This window comes from Xyrauchen texanus, chromosome 41 (assembly GCF_025860055.1).
Source record: "Xyrauchen texanus isolate HMW12.3.18 chromosome 41, RBS_HiC_50CHRs, whole genome shotgun sequence".
Taxonomy (NCBI): domain Eukaryota; kingdom Metazoa; phylum Chordata; class Actinopteri; order Cypriniformes; family Catostomidae; genus Xyrauchen; species Xyrauchen texanus.
The window spans coordinates 2,342,912-2,367,330 of record NC_068316.1 but is presented as its reverse complement, the minus strand read 5'-3'; the positions used below and the strand labels follow the sequence as shown (position 1 = coordinate 2,367,330).

The following is a 24,419-nucleotide window of genomic DNA, read 5'->3' as shown; positions in this document are numbered from 1 at the left end:
TGATTTGTTACTCGGTTGCTAGGGTACTATGTGTAGTTGCTAGGGAGTGGTTTGGCAGCTGCCAATCATGAAATTCAAAGGCTGCTTGTCAGTATGAATGACATAAATCAACTCCCATGCCTCTGTGACATTCAGAATGGAAGATATCCCTCTATGGATTTTGGTTGCTAAGGTGCTTTCGACAATAGTTGCTAGGGAGGGGCTAGGAAGTGTTGAGGTGATTCATGATTGGCTGTTTGCTGCCCGAGTCAAGCGAGACCACCCTTGTGTTGGTATGACACTTCTAGCGGAGATATCCCTTTGATCTCTTTCATTAGAAGTCTATGGGACTTGTTGCTAAGGTCCTCTAAATGGTTGCTAGGGCGTGGCTTGATAGCTTTGCAATGATCCTGAGAGACTGATTGGTCGTCTTAGTAAAATGAGGCAGGCCCCTTGTCTCTATGACACTGTGATCCAGAGCTATGTTTAATTAAAAATCCCTATTTCATGGGCGTCCTACACCATTGTAAGTCAATGGGGGCAACTTTGGGCAGCTCCTGCCCCCAGGAGTGCAACTTTTACCCCATATTGAGGTATGCTCTTACAGAGCCTGCCAGCCTCTTCAAATGTGGCAAATCACTGCGTTTCTCTGAAATCCTCAGCTCGGAGCTGTGGCGCGTCAAAGTTTGTCTCAATGTTAAGTCAATGGGATTTTTAGGCGCTTTTTTGCCCCTGGGGCAAATACCGTACCCGATAAGCTATAAAAGTCATAGCACACGTGTCCTCAATAGGCGTTCGATTTGACACCTCATTAGGTGGGTCTATGCCAAGCGGTCTTGGAGGCGAGTTAGGTGCCGAAGTTTTGTTAAGAGATATAAAAATAAAAATAAAAATAAAAATAAAAATAATAAGTATGTGAGATTACAATAGTGATGCTTTGCAAGCACCACTAATAATAAAAATAGTAAATTATTCAACTCCCGTTATGAGAGAAATGGGAATGTTGCCCTCCGCAATATGGCGGCCCGTTGACGTACGCTCCAGCGGCCAATAGGGCGTCTATGTATTTATTATGTCTATGGCCAGCACCACTGATCTGCATCTGCAGTGAACGCTGCGCTCACAACACGCCAAAATAGCAGATGATTGTCCAGTTCCCAAAATAATCTCCTTTCGATATGAAGATTTTGAATTGAACTTGGATAAAAAAGTATGAAATATGCAATATATGCAAGAATATCCGATACAACCACCACAACCTCCAATTTCATCAGACATTTCAAAAACTTCAAGGAAAGGAAAGTAAATCATTTCATTATCCAGAAAGATTAATTTATAAAATTACTGTTCAAATGTTTGAGGGTTGAAATGACCCGACATTGTCTCTAAATGTGTGTGTGCCTTTTCTAAACCTTCTCAACAGTCAACAGTACATCATAACCAATTGTTAGCCATATAAAAGCTTAACAGGCAGATTTACAGTCACAACACTTTATTTAAAACATGACTAGTAGGCTATAAAATATACAGAATGACTCATGATGAAATCCAAATGCTCTCATAGTGATTATGAAAATTATTTTTTAATAATAATCGCATTCGTATCTGATCATATGGTGAATATTTTTGCTTCACTGATTTTGCTTTTAAAATGTAATTAATTTATTGAAACATGAAAAACTGAAACAAAATACATTTCTAAATTAATATTGCACTTTAAACTAAACGAAAAAGCAAAACAAATAACGAAGTGATAAAAACATCCTCCCCAAATCCAGACATTTACCATCTCCAATGGCCCCATTTGCCATCACGCAAGTATCAGTATGCAGCAACATGTGCAAGAACTAAAGACAATCATACATGTAAAGATAATTATAATAGGCCCTAATTATCATAAATAAATAAGCCTAATAAATTCCCTTGTGTTCCCAAAAATGCTGCCAACTGTGTTATTATGGAATGTGTTTGTATTGCATTTGTTAATACAGTTTATGCTCCCTAAAGAAATAAAACAGTCTCAATTTTATGTTCAAGGTGAACGTGTCTTGTATTACTTGTTTATTTAATATAAAGATGCCTGTATATATTACTGAACCTGCAGAGTTGCGTTCACAATGTGTAAGAGAGCACTAAACTCGCAGCACCTCACGAGATGCTCAGGGATCACGTGCAGCATTCTCATAGATCACATTATTCTTGCAAATAGTTTTCAGTTGAATGAAACAGAGAAAAACGAGTGATAACGCATTGCATGTGCTTGCTTCACCAGACAGGGTCCTGTTGCACGCTTCTGATCAAACTGATAGATAGCACTGATACGAGCATTGACGGCTTTACTTGTGTCTGTTCTTAAAAATATAATAAAGCGTTTCTTCAAGCACGTGTCTTTTTGACTAACAGCATTTCTTGTCATGTGTCACTCCGAGACGTCTTACAGGTCACCCACCTATTGCGTATAGATGAGCAAAATTACTCGTGCATTAAATACATTTGAACAAGGAGCTCACAAACTGTATTGAGCCTCGTTGCATTTTGCAGGTGGCGGGTGCTATATCACACACTGGGTGCACATAAAAAATAACAAACATTCATAAAATCACTCGTAGAAAATGCTCTTAACAGCTAAGAACAGTAGTTATTGGGAAAGAGGCCCAGAACTATGAATGTGCGTGTCTTGGAGAAGCGCTTTCATTGCACTCGTGAACAGCGGAGCTCACTGCACACATATCAAATCACACGGCTTTTCTTTCATCTGTTCTTCAAAATATAGTCATGTTTGTCAAACGTGCATTTTTGTGTCTCATTCCTTGTTATAAATCACTCTGAGAAGGCCTTCCACAGTGGCCGTGTTGAGCAAAATACTACAGTTGAGCAAAATACTCATTTGGCGGATGTTCATTACAAACCTTGTTCACCAGGAGTAGCTATATGACAAATTTGGGAGAAAGGAAATCTAAACAGTGTCATCGACTTCAAGCTTTGCAATCGCATGCACTCTTTCTGTTGGAAAAGTCTCTCTAGAGAGCTTTAAATGTTCATGCGTCAGTGAATGGTGGGACACCCCGCGAGCCACTTGATTTTCGTTTGAATTAGATCAATGTGAAATCTGTTCGCATTTATACACAGCATACACTCAGTGTTATACATTTTAACTGGATATTAAAAAAATCTTAACATTTTAGATATTTAGAAGTAATCACAGTATTTTTAAGTGCCCACAATAAAAATACTGTGCATGTTCATTAACGCAATATAAAAGTTTCAAGTGGAAATATCGTAATTAGGAGTTACGAGCACATGAATGACCCAGAAAAGTCATATTTACATGTGGTAAATTCGAAATTCTAGATTATTGGGCGTCTGGGTATCTCAGCGAGTATTGACGCTGACTATCACACCTGGAGTCGTGAGTTTGAATCCAGGGCGTGCTGAGTGACTCCAGTCAGGTCTCCTAAGCAACCAAATTGGCGCGGTTGCTAGGGAGGGTAGAGTCACATGGGGTAACCTCCTCGTGGTGGTGATTAGTGGTTCTCTCAATGGGGCGTGTGGTGAGTTGTGTGTGGATCGTGGAGAGTAGCATGAGCCTCCACATGCTGTGAGTCTCCGTGGTGTCATGCACAACGAGTCACGTGATCAGATGCGCGGATTGACGGTCTCAGAAGCGGAGGCGACTCCGGAGACTCATCCTCCGCCAACCGGATTGACCGCGCCACCACGAGGACCTACTAAGTAGTGGGAATTGGGCATTCCAAAATTGTGGAGAAAAGAGGATAAAATATACATATAAAAAATTATATAATAAATAACATCTCACTTCCCTTAGTAAGGATCTTTTTAAGATCTACGCACCATGTTACATTGTGTTTGGGCTCGTTTTAATCAGGATCATCTGCTTTAAGTAATGACATGCCGTTTTCCATACTCCGTTCATGTTTCCTTAAGTCATAGGCAAAAATGTGGCAATGATTACCCCCAAGGAACATCTACTTTATAATATTTAGAGTTTCCCACTTATTTGCTAATAATATATCAGCCATCATATATAGTGCACCCCTACTATCTACTGTCAAAACTGACAAGTAGGATGGCATTATGCCATTTTGAGCATTATGAGCATGTAAGATAACCGTGACTCTGGTTTCTGTCATCAGAGCGTGTTTGTCCAAGCGATCAGGTGTTCTCCGACTGCGTGTCGTCCTGCCCACCCTCCTGCTCGTCCCCTCTTCCTCCAGCGTCGAGTCAGTGTAGAGAGGAGTGTGTCGGGGGGTGCGAGTGTCCTCCAGGTCTCTACCTGCACGCGGGTCAGTGCCTGAGACGAGACGACTGTCCCTGCTTCCACAGACGCCACACCTACAGCGCAGGAGACACCATCAAACAGAGGTGTAACACATGGTGAGTGGACCGTCGCATTGTTGTGTTCCAGTGTTGGGGGGCGTCTCGCCTAGCCAAACCTTTCAATACGGCATAATGTCTGGTCCACATTTCAGCTTATTCTCGTCAAGAACCGCCCACTTACACAGGCACTTGCTCTTGTTTGTCACTCTCTTTTCATGTCTTCTTTATTCTTCAAGTGTGTGTCAAGCGGGTCAGTGGGAATGTTCTGGAGAGAAATGTGAAGCTCAATGCGCTGTGATTGGTGGAATGCACATCACCACCTTTGATCAGAAACGATACGGCCTGCAGGGCAGCGACTGTCAGTTCACAGCAGTGGAGGTGAGTTACTGGTTATCATTGCATTAAGCTGGTGGTGTGATTGGATGTTAAGCCTCTCTAGCGATTCTGAATGTGTTGTTTGTGGTGTTGTGTGTTTGTAGGATTTTGTGGACAAGAAGCTCTCTGTGTCCATCAGCGTGGGTCAGTGTGCAGGATCTACCGTCTGTCTGAGAGAACTGACTGTCACTGCACTCCACACGACAGTTACAGTTACTGATGCAGGTGGGCCGGCCGGGTTCAGGGTCTGTAGTAGACACTGTAGTCACATGCATCTGTCAGATGTCTATAATGACTGTCTCAGAGGTGCACTGTGTGTTTTATAAACTTTAAAAGCAAAAATACCCTCATACAGGTAAAAATGCCCCTAAAAAAAGATCCTTTCTGATACTGCATCTATCCATTAGATTTGTGAACCCACTGAACTCACATATTCCTCTGACAGGTCTTCAATTAGCCTTCATATCTTCAGCGTCTCTCTCGTGTTGTATCAGGTTCGGTGATGGTGAACGGTCAGAGGGAGTCGCTCCCGGTGGTAACAGGAGATCTGATGGTCAGAAAAGCCTCTTCTAGTTTTCTGCTGGTCCAGATGTTTGGTGCTCAGCTGATGTGGTATCTGGACGGTCCTCTGCTCCTAATCACCCTGCAGCCGGGGTTTGCTCATAAGGTACCAGAGTAAAACATAAAACGCTTCACAAGTCATCTTTATAAAGAACGATGTGATTACTGAAATTCACAAATAACTGTTTGGTAAGATTTATCAATGTTTTATTGTGGTTGCAGGTTCGAGGGCTGTGTGGCACTCTGACCTGGAATCAGCACGATGATTTCACCACACCTGAGGGTGACGTGGAGAACAGCGTGCCCTCTTTTGCTGCCAAATTCAGCACGGGGTCATGCCCTCTGCCCTCAGCGGTGACCTTTGACCCCTGCGGGACGTACACCCAGCGGAGACAGTATGCAGACAGCGTGTGTTCTGTGATTCACAGCGCAGTGTTTCAGGTTAGTGTGCTTGTATTTAGCGTGACTGAGAAAGTGTCGTTCCAGTGATCCATTAACGTGTGGTGTCTCGTGCAGGCGTGTCATGATGTGGTGGACAGAGAGTCGTACATGCGTTTGTGTCTCAGTGAAGTGTGCAACTGTGGCTCGCAGATGTCTTGTCAGTGTACTGTCCTCACTGCCTATGCCCGCCACTGTGCCCAAGAGGGGGCGCCGATCAGCTGGAGAAACCGCACGTTCTGCCGTAAGACACTGTGTTATATTAATGCAGAGTTTCTAAAACGGGTTTGCAAACATCTAAGTGTTCATGAGATTATATAGTACATTTTAAACTCTGAATTCTGCCATCTTGCCCGCAGCGGTGCAGTGTTCAGGCGGTCAGGTGTATCAGGAATGCGGGCGTCCGTGTGGAGCTGCCTGTGCTGATCTGTGGAGGGGCTGGAGCTGTGAGCAGGACGAGGGCAGCAGAGACTGTGTGCCGGGATGTCAGTGCCCGGATGGGTTGGCACAGGACAGTGAGGGTCAGTGTGTGCCCATCGACTTGTGCCCCTGTGTGCACTCAGAAAAACTCCATCCTGCAGGAAGTACCATACAGAAGAACTGCAACAGCTGGTAGGAAAAGAAAAGCACCTGGTTTGATTCTTTTACTAATGTCAATATAAGTGAGGTGGTGTAGTGGTTTAAGCTCACGGCTGGTGACCGGAAAGTTGCTGGTTTGATCCCTGCTATAAGCACATTGTGAGCAACTACAATGTTGTTGAATGAATTATTCGCAATAATTTACAATTTACATTTAAATGTCAGGCTTTTTAATTTTAGTTCATAATATTTCACCCCAAAATTAAAAACAATGAATTAATTATATTTTGTATAGAGGCAATGAAACCAATTTTTTTTATTTGATTTATCAACAATTCTTATTAATGTAATGTAAACAACCGGTCTTATTCTTAGTACTGCAATGTAAAAAATAATAAACAAAAATGCATTATAGTATTTGTACTACTATTGCTAAATTTTATACCGATTAAAAATAATAATAATAATAATTGAAAATCAAAAAAAAAAAGTTAAATGTCTGTATGCATACAGTGTTAAATTTGTGTCAACCTCAATACTATATATATATATATTAGGGCTGTTAATCGATTAAAATATTTAATCTAATTAATTACATGGTATGCTGATTTATTAATCACAATTAATCGCATATATAAATATTTGCTGAGAAAGCCCCTGGAATGACAATAATTGAATATATAATTATTAAATCATTATAAATGTAAATAATTTTATACTAGTATTTAAATAACTATTTTATATGTATATATATATACAGTAAATATAAAGATATTATTTATAATTATTTTTCCTACCAGCTGTTGCAGTTCACATGAGTTAAGGATTAAAAATAGAGTAACACTTTATAATAAGATTCCATTTCTTAACATTAATCAACAGCATTAATTAACATTAACTAACAATGAATAATATTTTTACAGCATTTATTTATCTTAGTTAATGTTAATTTCAACATATAGTAATACATTTTTAGGCATCTCATATTATAAACATACCGTCTGGATCTGCTGTTAGTGTGTTTGTTCTCTGTATAAGCGGCGCGTTGTCTATACAGCTGGAGTTTCACTTACTGCCCCCTGGAGAAAACAGGTGGTACTGCAAGCTTGAATTGCTCAGATGGGAAGAATATTCCTTATTACAGTCCGGGACATGATTATGAAGTGATCGACTGTGTTCCGAAAACTAATCATAGTTTTGAGGCATAAACATGGTCGAAAGATCATGAATCTTTGCACACACCTCAAAGGTGGCGAAAATGTGCATCTGATACTGATTTTAGAATTAAGTGTTGCAAAATGGCTCGATAGCGCCACCTACAAAAATTCAACAAAGCAGCCCTCACGCCACGTTTCACCTACACGTAAGAAAATCGGTAGGCATATGTAACATGTCAACACTTACAAAAAAGTCTCTAAGAGCCATATCCTAAACCCGACAGGAAGTCAGCCATTTTTATTTTTCTCATCAGTTTTTGCCATTTCCAGGACTCGTACTTTAACGAACTCCTCCTAGAGATTATATCAGATCGACATCATATTTGGTCAGTCTAATCTAAAGGCCTTTGCGATGCTAAACTGTGAAGCTTTTGAGTTTTCTTTGAACGGCGTGTCCGTGGCGGCCTGGCATAGTTTGACGTTTCGCCATAAAACAGGAAGTTGTTGTAACTCATACATACAATGTCCAATCTGCCCCAAACTTCACATGTTTGATAACAGTCCTGGCCTGAATACACCTACATGCCAATATTAAGTTATAGCCATAGCGCCACCTACTGGCAACAGGAAGTGACATGCTTTGATGTATAGTTCTAAAAGTCTTATTGTTGTGAAGTAATAAGGAAAAATGAACTTTCCAATCAGGCGCAGTTGAAGTAGGCTTGAGAAAAACACGTTGTCTTGCTTAAATATCTGCTGTGATATAAGATTCTGTCAGGCTATATGTCAGTATCATCATTCTGATGTTATATCCGTATCTTTGATCAAATTTGCTGTGAAATAAAAAGCCTTTACCTCCTTAACTCTCCTGTCCTCTCAAAATGACATACAAATACATGACCAGAGGTATGGGACTTTCAATGATGGCTCCAAATGCTCCAAATGTTGATACATTTGACCCATTTTTAAAGGTTGAAAACCAAATGTGGGTCACATTTAATGAAGCTAGTTCTATTTTTTTTGCTTTTGGGGTGAAATATGACCCGGACATGTCTTGGTCTGGAGATATGTTGATCTACATTTAACTACATTTACATTTATGCATTTGGCAGACGCTTTTATCCAAAGGGACTTACAGTGCACTTATTACAGGGACAATCCCCCAGAGCAACCTGGAGTTAAGTGTCTTACTCAAGGACACAATGGTGGTGGCCGTGGGGTTAGAACCATTGACCTTCTGATTAACAGCCCTGTGCTTTAACCACTACGCCACCACCACATCCATCTGTGCATCATCACAGTGGTTACTGTAAACGCTGGCCATATATGAGCATTAAAGCATCAAAACGGTCAGTTAGTCTCACTCCTCACCTTGAGCAGGCTTTAAACTAGAACTAAGAAATAATTAAAAGAGTTATACAGCAATAAACTGAGAGAGACTAGCTAGTGTGTTGTCTCTGATGACTTTATGGTTTGTTGCGATAAGCCTGTTGTCTCCTTTATTGTTTCTGAGGATGAGTTTCCATCTGATCTCTGATTACAGCTCAAATATTCAGCAGAAAGTTAACTTTGTCCTCCAACTAATGCTTTTATAAGGGACAAAGGGGGAAATGTACATCTTTCATAAATCACAGACTTGCAGAAGATAACACAGCAAGTGTTATCCAATTAATCAAAGTACAGTAGATGTTTACATTTTCTAATGGAAATATGACCGGTGCTTTCCCTACAAAACTCCATTATTGCCAATGTTTTTGCTATGAGGTTGCTAAGGTGCTAGGAAATTGGTAGATGGTTGCTAGGGTGGGTGGTTCCAGACTGGCTGAAGGTATTGGTACTGAATAAATATAGAAATCTTTTTCAGCTAATGTAAAACCAACAACACAGCTATTGATTGGTGAAGGATCGCACAGTTCTCCAGTCATCACTTGTGTCTTTGGTTTTGCTAAAACTTTGGACACGCGCCAGAAGTGGCGAAAATGTGCATCTGATATGGGTTTCAGAATGAGGTGTGGCAAAGTGGCTCGATAGCGCCACCTACAAATTTTTAAAGGAAGCAGCCCTCACGCCACATTTCACCTACGCGTAAGAAAATTGGTAGGCATATGTAACATGTCAACACTTACAAAAAAGTCTCTAAGAGCCATATCCTAAACCCGACAGGAAGTCAGCCATTTTTATTTTTCTCTTCAATTTTTGCCATTTCCAGGACTCGTACTTTTACAAACTCCTCCTAGAGATTAAATCAGATTGACATCATATTTGGTCAGTCTAATCTAAAGGCCTTTGCGATGCTAAACTGCGAAGCTTTTGAGTTTTCTTTGAACGGCGTGTCCGTGGCGGCCTGGCATAGTTCAATGTTTCGCCATGAAACAGGAAGTTGTTGTAACTCATACATACAATGTCCAATCTGCCCCAATCTTCACATGTTTGATAACAGTCCCGCACTGAATACACCTACATGCCAATATTAAGTTATAGTCATTGCGCCACCTACTGGCGACCGGAAGTGACATGCTTTCCAGTCAGACGCACCTGAAGTAGGCCTATTACTTCTTTTGCATCCCCATTGGTCCACTAGTTCTTGATTGACAGCTCATCCTCTGGAAGAGGGGAGGTGACGTCACTCCAATGCAACTCCGACATCAGCTGCTTAATATTATATTATTTGTGCTTGATAGATACTCAGCTTGTGTCTGTTTTGAGTATTTTCTGCAGCTCTAGGAAACAATGTGTTGTCCGAGTAGGCCATTATCATAGTCCGTTAACACATGCATTGAGTTTAGTGTAAAAGTTTCATTTTATCATTGTCAAACACATCAAGGGTGTACACAGGTTTTAATGGTCAATTAAGGGTTTCTTTACTTTTCAAACTCTCTCTTGAGACCTTTCAACTCAAAGTTTAACTAATCAGTTAGTCTTGTTAGTCCTTTTATGGAGTTTTAGGCCTTTTCTGCACCCTAGCAACCACATAGCAATGCCCTGGCAACCACACACAACCAGGTTTACGAGTTTGAAAATGTGTCTGTGTGTAGTGTATGTTCTCGTGGCGTGTGGAGCTGCACGGATGTGGCGTGTCCTGATGTCCGTCAGTGTCCAGGCTCTCTCATCTTCTCTCCTCGCTCGTGTCTGAGGACGTGCTCGAGTCCAAACTCTCCTCTGGATCACTGCACTGAACCCGTACACGGCTGTGTCTGTCCTGATGGGACTGTACTGCTGGTTTGTTCCTCTCAGTCATTACAGGTCATAAAATGCTAAACATAATTTGATTGGCTCAATCAGCATAACAGACTCACCATTCAACCAAATGGGGAATTTTTGCATTATACCTGTAAACCTTTCTGTAATCCACTCATGTTATTTTATGTTGACAGGGCGATCAGTGTGTAAAGCCGGATGAGTGTCCATGCCACCACAATGGCAAACTTTATTTCACCAATGACACAATTTCCAAAGACTGCAACACATGGTGAGCAGAAACCATATATCCATTCTAAAGAGTATGCAACTTTAAGATTTCTCAGAAGACAATCGTATTGCTCTTTCATAGCTCAGGGGACGTCTCCGTTATGTATCATTACATTTCCAGTGAATTTTTGTAAATGTGCAACTGTGCAACTTTATGGGCTGATAAGAGAAGAAGAACATCTTAATCATTGGTAGAAATTTAGTGAAGCTCCCACAGCATTTTTATTTTCATAATTTTCCATTATTTGATATGCATTATTTCATGTTTTAATTTTAATTAAAACATTTTTGTTAGATGTAATTTTTGTTATTTTATTTTTAGGGTTAGGGTTAACCCTAACCCAGTTATTTTATATTATGTTATTTGCACTATTGTTTTGTTATTTTAAAATACTTCATTTAATTATTTTTATTTCAGTTATTTTACATTATTTTATTTCATTATTTTTATTTCAGTTTTTTTACATTTAATTTATTTTAATTATTTCGTTTTTACATTATTTAATTAAATTTTGTATTTCTGTTATTTAACATTTTATTTGCATTAATTTTATTTCTGATATTTTACATTATTTTATTTGCATTAGTTTGTTTTTTAATTATTTAATTCATTATTTTTATTTACATTATTTAAAATAAATTATTTGCATTATTTTGTTTTTACATTTCGTTATTTTAAAATAGTTTATTTCATTATTTTTATTAAAATTAGTGAAATTTTATTATAATTTTTTTATTTAATAATTTTCTGTTATTTGACATTATTTTATTTGCATTCTTTTATTTTTTTACATTCATTTCTTACTTTATTTACATTACCTCATGTGCATTTATGCAAATAAAATTTAATTCATGAATATTAAAGTCACTAGATAAATCATTTAAATAATTTAAATAATTAAAAATAATAATTGAAAATTATTTAGCGCAGTGCTATTTTTAACTAGGACTGAAAATACTAATTAACAGCTTTAAAATGCTTGTGATGTAAAGTTTTATCCGTCTGTATTCTCTCTTCACTCTCACAGTGTTTGCAGAGAGCAGCGTTGGCACTGCGATCAGTCGTTATGTGCGGGCATCTGTGTGGCTACAGGTGACCCTCACTACATCACCTTTGATGGCCGTTACTTCTCTTTCCTGGGTGACTGTGAGTATGTGCTGGCGCAGGAGACGAGCGGACTGTTCAGTGTGAGCGCTGAGAATGTTCCCTGCGGGAGCACAGGGGTCACCTGCACAAAATCTGTCACTCTGACTGTGGGCAACACGGCGATACACCTGCTCAGAGGTGAAACACACACCATAAGACATTTATCTTACACATTAGTTATATTTATATTAGTACATTAGACAATGAGTCAAATAAATCAATGCTTTGCACCTGTCATGTTCTTTCAGGTAAATCTGTGATGGTCAACGGGATTCCAGTCACTCTTCCAAAGTCATACTCGGGCAGTGGACTGATTCTGGAGCGGGTTGGGTTATTTGTGTCCCTCTCTTCTCGACTTGGGGTCACTCTGCTCTGGGACGGAGGTACATCTGTTACCCCTGTTTTCTATCATGTGTTCAACAATCACTAATTTTCTTTGGATCATCTGTGCATCATGTGGATGTGGAATGTTTTTTTGGACAGGTATGCGTGTTTACGTGCGATTGATGCCTCATTTGCACGGCCGAGTTGGAGGATTGTGTGGGAATTTTGATGGAGATGCGGAGAATGACTTCACCACGAGACAAGGCATCATGGAATCAACTCCAGAACTGTTTGGAAACTCCTGGAAGCTCAGTCCGTCCTGTCCTGATGTCACAGACCAGGACCTCCGTGACCCCTGCATTGTAAGCACCATTCATGTAGCGTAAATACAACAATATGATGCATTCCTGCTCGACTGCAGCATCCAACTGCATCAACTGAGCCTGTTTTTGAGTATCCTGTAAACATTAGGGATGGGAATCATATGGAATTTAATGATTTGGGCTCCAACCCTTGCAATCGTTAAATGACCTTTGCGTGACCTGCAGATCAACCGTCACCGAGTGACATGGGCGAAGAAGAAATGTGCCGTGATCGGTCAGGAGCTCTTCGGTTCGTGTCATTCTGAGGTGCCGTACCAACAGTACTACGACTGGTGTGTCTTTGATGCCTGCGGGTAAGAAACTTGATATTTTGACTTTTGCTGAAGTCTTCTGCTTCTTAGATGGTTCTCCTGAACTCAGTATGAACTCAAACATTTCTCATCTAATCCTTCTGAGACCAGTTGATCAGAACTATGCAATCCATATTCATTTAAAAGCTCTTACTGTATAGATTCATATCTCAGTTAGGTCGCTTGAGCTATGAAAGAGTGACATCTGAGTAATAACATTTTCCTTTGGGTATCTTGATGGCCTAAATTGTACAGAAAGAAGTAAGAGTGCTTGATATCAAGCATGTATGCTGTGTTTTTCAGGTGTGACACAGGTGGCGACTGTGAGTGTTTATGTACAGCGATCGCTGCGTATGCCGAAGAGTGTAACCGCAGAGGAGTGTATGTACGCTGGAGGACTCAAGAACTGTGCCGTGAGTTTGTTTGTTTCACGATGTCTCACTCTTTACAATGGAAGTCAATGGGGGCCAAAGGCGGAAATATGAAGTTTATCATTTTTAAAAGCACTTCTTCTGTTAAACTCAAGTATTATTTAAGCTGTAAAGTTGTTTAAATCATCATTTTTACAGTCATTTTAGGGTTTGTTTACATGACATCATCATGGCAACTAAATTGTAAAATTGGATATAACGTTACACAGAAAAGGTTAGTAAGTGATTTCATCACACTATAATCATAAGGCTGTCCACGAGCCTGTCCGGTTCCCCGAGGCTGTCCACGAGCCTGTCCGGTTCCCCGAGGCTGTCCACGAGCCTGTCCGGTTCCCCGAGGCTGTCCACGAGCCTGTCAGGTTCCCCGAGGCTGTCCACGAGCCTGTCCGGTTCCCCGAGGCTGTCCACGAGCCTGTCTGGTTCCCCGAGGCTGTCCACGAGCCTGCCCGGTTCCCCGAGGCTGTCCACGAGCCTGTCCGGTTCCCCGAGGCTGTCCACGAGCCTGTCCGGATCCCCGAGGCTGTCCACGAGCCTGTCCGGTTCCCCGAGGCTGTCCACGAGCCTGTCCGGTTCCCCGAGGCTGTCGACAAGCATACCTAGTTCTCAAGGCTGACGACGAGCCTACCCAGTTCCCCGAGGATGTCCACGAGCCTTTTCGGTCTCCTTTAACCGTCTACGATCCTGTCCAGTCCCAAGCAGCTGTTGACCAGTCTTTTGCTCAATCCAGTGGTCAGCAAAGGCCAGACATAAGCTACCAGTCTGTTCAGTGTCCAGCGGCCATCCACTTCCAGTATGATACCTGTCCATCAGTTGTCATCCAGGCTCCCCCCTCCCATTCTTCTAGACTCTGCCCCTTGACTTTCCATGGCTCCATTTATTCCCCTATGTTTTTGCCTATTGAATCCTCAACTTCCCTAGCCTCTGAGCCTTCTGAGTTCCCAGTTGCCTTGCTCCCTTGTGCCTTGCTCCCTAGTGCCTTGATCCCTAGTGCCTTGATCTCTAGTGCCTTGCTCCCTAGTGCCTTGCTCCCTAGTGCCTTGACTTTTGAGTCCCATGGTGCCTTGCTCTCTGAACTCTTTGAATCCCCAGTTACCATAAACTACGAACCCTTTGAGTCCCAGGTTGCCTTGACCTCCGAGCTCTCTAATTTCCCTGTTGCCTGGACCCTGCCAGCTTCTAATGGTCATCCATCTGGTTCCCAATGGTCATCTGCTTCTCCGCAATGTCTGCCTTGGTCTCCTGACTGTCTGCCTGGTCTTCACTGGTCTCCATGGTCTCCTGGCTATTCGCCTGAAACACCCAGTCTACTGGTTCATGTTGGTCTCCGGACTCTCCGACCGCTCTGCCTTGGCTGCCTGGTCCATCTTACCCTCCAGTAGTATCTCCGGATTCACCCGTGGCCTTCAGCTCCTCTCGTTCCCCTCCTGTGCTCTCTTGGATTGCCAGCTCCATAATCTCCTGCTCCTCCCATTAACTATTTTGTTTTGTGTATGATTTGTGTTGTGGAGCTTCAGGAGCCGCTCCTTAGATGGGAGTCAAGATTATGCTGGCGACCACTAGGGGTCGCCACATATGTTCATTGTTATTTGCCTGTCTTGTGTTTGATTATGGGTTTTGTAGTTCTTGTAATTTTGTCTTTCATTGGTTCTTATAATTATCAGTCCCAGGTGTTCCTCATTTCCTCATGAGGTCCTTGTGTATTTAATCCCTGTGTTTTCCTCTGTTCATTGTCAGTTGTTAACCTGTATGGATATAACGGTTTGTTCTTTGGTTATGTTTTGAGTTCCTTGTGTTTAGTTTTCTGAGTTTTAATTAAAAAGCCTGCACATAGATCCTCATCATGCCTTGTTCCTACAAACATTACAGTTTGAGAGAAAAGTATGCAGATTGTGGCAAAGATGAATCAGGTTAGGGGGCTAGAGAACAGTTTGGGGATAGGGGCTACAGTTGATATAATTTAAAATATTTTTAGGTCAGATTCGATTCATAGATGTACAGAAAGCTATTTAAAGCCTTAAAACATTCAGAAAGTCTGAAGGTATAAGATCACAACTGGTTCTTTCATTAAGGGTCAAAATGACCCGTTAGGACAGTGGAACAATTTAACCAAATGTGTGTGGTTGTTTTTTTATTTTATTATGTTATTTATTTTTTAGTGTTTTCGTGTTGATGGTCTCGACAAAGTCACAGTATTTGGTTCCAGTGCAAAAAACTATGCGGTGCTTGTAATGTACTATTCTTCAAAAACGGAGGGTTAGAGTGTGAGTGTGTTAACCGTTGTCGTCTGTTTCTAGCATTGCAGTGTGAGAATGGATTCGTTTACGATGCCTGCGGTCCTGCCTGTTCTCCTGCATGTCCCAGCACTCCCTCCAGCTCTGACAGTCTCTGTAGTGCTCTGTCTTGTGTGGAGGGATGCTTCTGTCCACACGGCACCGTACCACACGGTAAGAGGCGTGTATATGTGTGTTTTTAGCTGATATTTTTGTAATTATTTGTCAAGTTTGCAGTAGCCACTTGCCTGTAACTATAATAGTCAGTCATCATTAATTGGCTGCTCACAGGAAGTGTGATGATTATGATGATGATGATTTGTGTGTCTCATCTGCAGGTAGCATCTGTATCTCTGTGTCTCAGTGTCCGTGTGAGTGGGACGGATCCATATTCCCTGCAGGAGCAACTGTCACTCAACACTGTCAGAACTGGTCAGTTAGAGCAAATATTTTGTTTATCATCTTTTGCCAAGTGATCATGATTGTTTCTTCATGATTGTCATCTATTAGGAATATTCATCTATTAGGAGTATTCATCTAATAGGAGTATTCATCTAATAGGAGTATTCATCTAATAGGAGTATTCATCTAATAGGAGTATTCATCTAATAGGAGTATTCATCTATTAGGAGTATTCATCTATTAGGAGTATTCGTCTAATAGGAGTATTCGTCTAATAGGAGTATTCGTCTAATAGGAGTATTCGTCTAATAGGAGTATTCGTCTATTAGGAGTATTCGTCTAATAGGAGTATTCGTCTAATAGGAGTATTCGTCTAATAGGAGTATTCGTCTAATAGGAGTATTCGTCTATTAGGAGTATTCGTCTAATAGGAGTATTCGTCTAATAGGAGTATTCGTCTAATAGGAGTATTCGTCTAATAGGAGTATTCGTCTATTAGGAGTATTCGTCTAATAGGAGTATTCGTCTAATAGGAGTATTCATCTAATGAGTATTCGTCTATTAGGAGTATTCGTCTATTAGGAGTATTCGTCTAATAGGAGTATTCGTCTAATAGGAGTATTCATCTAATGAGTATTCATCTAATGAGTATTCGTCTAATAGGAGTATTCGTCTATTAGGAGTATTCGTCTAATGAGTATTCGTCTAATAGGAGTATTCGTCTAATAGGAGTATTCGTCTATTAGGAGTATTCGTCTATTAGGAGTATTCGTCTAATAGGAGTATTCGTCTAATAGGAGTATTCGTCTAATAGGAGTATTCGTCTAATAGGAGTATTCGTCTAATGAGTATTCGTCTAATAGGAGTATTCGTCTATTATAAAAAAGAGAATTTTTAGGTTTTTTGATGCTTACAAGTTGACCCAAGTTGAAAAATAAATAATAAAAACGGTTCTTTCTTTAGTTCTTGTTCTGAAGGTATGTGGCATTGTGTTGGCTCTCCATGTCCTCCTCCGTCGCCCTGTTTGGACTCAGAGTTCCGGTGTTCGGGCGGCTCTCTGCGGTGTATTCCTGCTGTCTGGGTCTGTGATAATGAGGATGACTGCAGTGACGGTTCTGACGAGCGTTGTCCGTCCACCTGTGCCCCGGGTCAGTTCCGTTGCTCCGGTGGAGCCTGCTTACCGCTCAAGCTCCAGTGTAATGGACACCCTGACTGCGCCGACCAATCAGATGAGGACTTTTGTGCCCCATCCTCACCTGAGCCTGGCTGTCCCGCTGGAGACTTCAGGTGTGCTAACGGACGCTGTCTAGCTGCCAGTAAAGTCTGTGACAGCAGGCTGGATTGTGGATTTGCAGATGATTCTGATGAGCACGGTATGTTCTTTTAAATTTAGGTGTGTTAGTGATATGAAAGACATAAAAGCACCGTAAAAGTCATCCATATGACTCATGTGCTATAACTCCTCTGAAGTCATATGAAACTTTTTTGTTCCAGATTGTGGTGTAATGTGCAGACAGGATGAGTTCCGCTGTGCGTTGGGTCGCTGCGTGCTGTTCCTCCACCGCTGTGATGGTCACGATGACTGTGGTGATTTCAGCGATGAGAGAGGGTGTGTGTGCGCTCTTGGAGAGTTCCAGTGTCCCGGCGATCAGTGTGTTCCAGCAGAGAGAGTGTGTGATGGCCACAGAGACTGTCCTACTGGCATCGATGAGGTCATCTGTCCTGTTAAAGGTATTTACACAACATTTATTGTATTTCTTTTTTGCTCTTTTCAAATAAAAATGAGCAAAAACGTATGCATGAAAAAGAGGTTATGACTTCACAACCATGAGCTCATTAACATATGACCAGCCCCATGAGGTTATTAACATATGGCCACCCATATTTGAGCTCATTAACATGTGACTGCCCCCACATGAGCTCATTAACATATGCCCACCCACAAGATCATTAACATGAGCTCATTAACATGTGACAGCCCACACATGAGTTCATTAACATCTGACCGCCGAAACGTGAGCTTATTTACATTTGACTGCCCACAAGAGAGCTCAATAGAATACACTGCCTGCACACAAGTGAGCTCATTAAGATGTGACTGCCCACAAGTGAGCTCATTAAGATGTGACTGCCCACAAGTGAGCTCATTAAGATGTGACTGCACACAAGTGAGCTCATTAAGATGTAATTGCCCACAAGTGAGCTCCGTAAAATGTGACTACCCACAAGTGAGCACATTAGCATGTGACTGCCCACCAGTGTTCAAATTAACATGTGATCGCACACACAAAAGCTCATTAACATGACCGTACACATTGCCCAGACATTAGGCCATTAACATATGCCCGCCCACACATAAGATAATTAACATGTGCTTGCCTACATACAAACTGATGAGCCGAAAATATGACAAGATAAAAAATTATACTGCAAGAAATGAACAGGGCAAGATATGAAAAGGAGAAAAAACATCTATGGAATCTGTATATAGAAAAATATATTGGATCTAATATTAGCTGTGTGAGTTGAACACGGGCAAAATGAACCGCTTCAAAATTGGGTAAAAACTTCATTCAAATGGATTCTAGTCATACATGATTTTAATCACTATAGTAGTCTATATCAACAACATAGAGGTATATATAATATAACAACTTACATCTGCAGTAGGTTATGTATAGTTATATGTTTGCACTTTGTCATCAACTAAAAGATTTTATTTTAATTGACAAAAATTGTCATATTCGCCAGACTAAAACTGACTAAAACTAATGAATATGAGACGACGAAATATAAAAAAATGTAAAGGACATTTTTGTCTAAAGACTAAAACTGTGACTAAAACAAAAAACTGTGAAAAAATTAACAATGCCCAAACACAACCTCATTAACATACAACCGCCCACACACAAGCTCATTAACATTCATCCGCCCACACAGAACCTCATTAACATACAACCGCCCACACATAACCTCATTAACATACAACAGCCCACACACAAACTCATTGACATACAACCGCCCACACACAAGCTCATTGACATACAACAGCCCACACACAAACTCATTGACATACAACCGCCCACACACAAGCTCATTGACATACAACCGCCCACACACAAGCTCATTGACATACAACTGCCCACACACAAGCTCATTAACATACAACAGCCCACACACAAACTCATTGACATACAACCACCCACACACAACCTCATTGACATACAACCGCTCACACACAACCTCATTAACATACAACCGCCCACACACAAGCTCATTAACATACAACAGCCCACACACAAACTCATTGACATACAACCGCCCACACACAAGGTCATTGACATACAACTGCCCACACACAAGCTCATTAACATACAACAGCCCACACACAAACTCATTGACATACAACCGCCCACACACAAACTCATTGACATACAACCGCCCACACACAAGCTCATTGACATACAACTGCCCACACACAAGCTCATTGACATACAACAGCCCACACACAAACTCATTGACATACAACCGCCCACACACAAGCTCATTGACATACAACCGCCCACACACAAGCTCATTGACATACAACTGCCCACACACAAGCTCATTAACATACAACAGCCCACACACAAACTCATTGACATACAACCACCCACACACAAACTCATTGACATACAACCGCCCACACACAAGCTCATTGACATACAACTGCCCACACACAAGCTCATTAACATACAACAGCCCACACACAAACTCATTGACATACAACCGCCCACACACAAACTCATTGACATACAACCGCCCACACACAAGCTCATTGACATACAACCGCCCACACACAAGCTCATTGACATACAACAGCCCACACACAAACTCATTGACATACAACCGCCCACACACAAGCTCATTGACATACAACCGCCCACACACAAGCTCATTGACATACAACTGCCCACACACAAGCTCATTAACATTCAACCGCCCACACACAACCTCATTAACATTCAACCGCCCACACACAACCTCATTAACATACAACCGCCCACACACAACCTCATTAACATTCAACCGCCCACACACAACCTCATTAACATACAACCGCCCACACACAACCTCAGTAACATACAACCGCTCACACACAACCTCATTAACATTCAACCGCCCACACACAACTTCATTAACATACAACCGCCCACACACAACCTCATTAACATACAACCGCCCACACACAACCTCATTAACATTCAACCGCCCACACACAACCTCATTAACATACAACCGCCCACACACAACCTCATTAACATACAACCGCCCACACACAACCTCATTAACATATACCCGCCCACACTTGAGCTCATTAACATATGACTGCCCACATACTTCAAGCTCCATAACATATGACCATCTTCACATTAGTTCATTAACATTTGACAGCTCACATTTGCATAACAGAGGTTATTTACTTTAAGAAGTCTTACAGTTAACATGTCTGGTCTGTCATTATATTTATGCGATTAAATCTTGTAGTGGAAGTCATCATCAGTTTCATTGAATTCAATAAGGTGCTTGTCGTTTTCAGGGTGCAGTCAGTTTGAGTTTGGCTGTACAAGCGGGCAGTGTGTGCCACTAGCATGGCATTGTGATGGTGAGACGGACTGTCTGGACGGGAGCGATGAGAAACAGTGTTCTCGCATCTGTCAGCCAGACCAGTTCCTCTGTCAGACTGGAGACCAGTGTATTCAACACCAACAACTGTGTGACGGGATGGCACACTGCAGAGACGCTTCAGATGAGAGCGTTGACAACTGCGGTACAGAACACACACACATTCTCAAAATAAAGGTTCCACTAAAGGGTTTTACAGCCTGATGTCATAGGTGAAAGAACTATTTATGCTATATGTGCTATTTTAAGAACGTTTTAATCTCTCTAAAGAACCATATAGCAACTCAAGAAGCCAATAATTGTATGTTAAAGGAAGAGGTTCTTTGTTGAAAGTTCTGTAAGAAGAATTGAAGATGGTGCTTTGGTGAAGCCCGGACATGTGTACTTTTTAGTTTTATCACATGCAGCACACAAGGAGCTCTAAACACTTGCATATATTTTTATTTCAAGATGTATATTCTAATCAAATGTACTGATATGTCAAACACTTTTGCTTGTTCACCTTTTTCCCCAGGTTCCACTCGGATTCCTCCCTGTCCCGACAGTTTCTCGTGTGATAACCGTACATGTGTGAATATTTCACGAGTATGTAATGGGATCGCAGATTGCCCCAGAGGAGAAGATGAGATATTGTGTGGTTAGTACTTGATATGAAACAAATACAGTCTGATCGAATGATGTGTCAGGAAAGAGATTTTACAAATTGTCAGCTGATATTACTTCTGGTTCATTTGTTAAGCTGGAAATGGAAGGTCAAGTCGAAACATAGCCATGGTTACATACTTTTTAATACTTTTAAAAGGTATTCACATCACTGTTATGTTATTAACATACACCTGCTCATTAACATATAACCACCTACACTTGGGCTCATTAACATATGGCCACCCAAATGAGTTAATTAACTTTTGGCTGCCCACATGCATGCTCATTAACATATAACCACCTACACTTGAGCTCATTAACATATGGCCCCCACACAAGAGTTTATTAACATATGATCGCCCACACGCAAGCTCATTAACATATGGACACCCAAAGAGAGTTAATTAACATATGGCCGCCCACACGATAGTTAATTATCAACTGACCGTCAACACGTGAGTTCATTCTTTTGTGACTGCACAGGCATACGCTCATTAGAATAAGCCCACCCACATAAGAGTTAATTAACATATGATCGCCCACACGCAAGCTCATTAACATATGGACACCCAAAGAGATTTAATTAACAAATGACTGCCCACACATGAGCTCATTAACATATAACCACCTACACTTGAGCTCATTAACATATGGCCCCCACACAAGAGTTTATTAACATATGATCGCCCACACGCAAGCTCATTAACATATGGACACCCAAAGAGAGTTAATTAAAATATGGCCGCCCACACGATAGTTAATTATCAACTGACCGTCAACACGTGAGTTCATTCATTTGTGACTACACAGGCATACGCTCATTAGAATAAGCCCACCCACATAAGAGTTAATTAACATATGTCAGCCCACACACAAGCTCATTAACATATGTCAGCCCAAAAGGCAGTTAATTAACAAATGACTGTCCACACATGAGCTCATTGACATATAACCACCTACATTTGAGCTCATTAACATATGGCCAACCACATATGAGCTCATTAATATATTGCCACCCACATGATTTAATTAACTTATGGCTGCCCACATGCACGCTCATTAACATATATCCACCTACATTTGAGCTCATTACCATATTGCCAGCCACATATGAGCTCATTAACATATGGCCACCCACATGAGAGCTTATTATCATATGACCGCCCACACATGCTCAATAATATGTGACTGTCCAGACATGAACTCATTAACATTTGGTCATTAGCTCATTAGCATATAGGACTGCCCACACACAAGCTCATTAGCAAATGACAGTCTCATAATGTTTTGTAAAATTCATAAATATTGACCTTATTGTTTCAGAAACATCCAGAGACCTCAGTTATTGAACTAATTTAAATTCACCAAGAACACTTTGAGTCCTCTTGCAATGAATGTATCAATGCAATTGCCAGGACTTTTCTTTCTTCTGAGTTCAAATGCACATTTTTAATGTTTACTGTGCAAGTCTTCTGCTCTATTGCCTGGTGAACTCGTAAAATCACCTGCCTTATAAATACAATTCTCTGTCTCTCTCTCTCCAGATAAGCTCAGTCCCTCCGTAGCGCCCCCTAGTGATGGAAACACCAGTCGAGTTTGTCCAGAGTTCACCTGTGCTGACGGATCATGTGTTCCTTTCAATGCGGTACTGACACAGAGAACCTCCATGAACCTACAGCATGTGTAGTGAAGAGCAAAATACAAAAAATAAATCATTAAATAGCGCAACACAAGAAGGGGTAGAGAAAAATACGAAAATATGATATGTCTGTGTGTTGTTTAGTTGTGTAATGGCTTAGCAGACTGTCCAGCTGCGGGCCCCTCAGATGAGCAGGACTGTGGGGTCTGGGGCACCTGGAGTCCCTGGAGTCCCTGCAGTCGTAGCTGTGGATCCGGAACCATGAGTCGACAGAGACGCTGCACCCTACAGGAGACTGATGGACACTGCAGGGGAGAAGACACACAGAGACAGCAGTGCTACTCTACTGCATGTCCGGGTGAGAGTTATAACTATAATATTGATCAGTAAAGTCTCGTTACAGAGGGCTCAGATGTCATTGATTGTTTATTTCATCAAACAGTTGATGGTTACTGGTTACCGTGGGTGACGTGGTCAAACTGCAGTAAAGATTGTGGTGGTGTTGAAGTGCATCTTAGAGAGTGTGTCCCACCTCAGAACGGAGGCAGAACCTGCGCAGAATTACCCGGAGAAACCGGCCTGACCACTGACATCAGTAAGAAGCAGCTCATAGAATTACACTCATGATACACACCACACTGATGTTTATTATTGTGTGTATCATGAGTGAAAATGCACATAAGACATGTACATGTGACAGTCATTTCATTTTCATTACAGTGATATTTTAGAGATTGCTCATTTCCTATTGGCTGAGCACATATAGGGGATTATCACACAAATAAACATGTAAATAAAGTCATATTTGAACCCAAAATAAAACAATTAAGCACATTTAAAACACTCAGACTTGATACGAAGTGTAAAAACAAATGACCATAAAGTGACTGATTCTTGAACTACATTTATTCTCTTTCTTGTTTTCTTTCTTTCATTATTTCTCTTTTTCTTTCTTTCTCTTTTTCTTGCTTGTTTTCTTTCTTTCTCTCTTTCTCTCTCTCTTTCTTTCTCTTTTTCTTGCTTGTTTTCTTTCTTTCTCTCTTTCTCTCTCTCTTTCTTTCTCTTTTTCTTGCTTGTTTTCTTTCTTTCTTAATTTCGAGTTAATTAAGTTTTGGCTGCCCACATGCATGCTCATTAACATATAACCACCTACATTTGAGCTAATTAACATATAACCGCCTACATTTGAGCTCATTAACATATAACCACCCACATTTGACCTCATTAACATATAACAACCTACATTTGAGCTCATTAACATATAACCACCTACATTTGACCTCATTAACATATAACCTCCTACATTTGAGCTCATTAACATATAACCA

General features: G+C 41.0%; 1 protein-coding gene across 1 annotated transcript in view; it reads left to right on the top strand.

The window, feature by feature from the left end:
• sspo (SCO-spondin) overlaps positions 1 to 24,419 on the top strand; it is a 131,504-nt gene that overhangs the window by 18,622 nt on the left and 88,463 nt on the right. Inside the window, 23 exon segments of the mRNA XM_052113500.1 lie at positions 4,134 to 4,374; positions 4,554 to 4,695; positions 4,797 to 4,917; positions 5,187 to 5,359; positions 5,476 to 5,694; positions 5,770 to 5,935; positions 6,051 to 6,303; positions 10,463 to 10,646; positions 10,802 to 10,896; positions 11,924 to 12,180; positions 12,291 to 12,425; positions 12,526 to 12,728; positions 12,915 to 13,042; positions 13,343 to 13,452; positions 15,765 to 15,914; positions 16,079 to 16,172; positions 17,106 to 17,515; positions 17,637 to 17,873; positions 20,722 to 20,952; positions 21,322 to 21,444; positions 22,997 to 23,097; positions 23,236 to 23,449; positions 23,534 to 23,686. Of these exon segments, the coding sequence (XP_051969460.1) occupies positions 4,134 to 4,374; positions 4,554 to 4,695; positions 4,797 to 4,917; positions 5,187 to 5,359; positions 5,476 to 5,694; positions 5,770 to 5,935; positions 6,051 to 6,303; positions 10,463 to 10,646; positions 10,802 to 10,896; positions 11,924 to 12,180; positions 12,291 to 12,425; positions 12,526 to 12,728; positions 12,915 to 13,042; positions 13,343 to 13,452; positions 15,765 to 15,914; positions 16,079 to 16,172; positions 17,106 to 17,515; positions 17,637 to 17,873; positions 20,722 to 20,952; positions 21,322 to 21,444; positions 22,997 to 23,097; positions 23,236 to 23,449; positions 23,534 to 23,686 (4,140 nt within the window).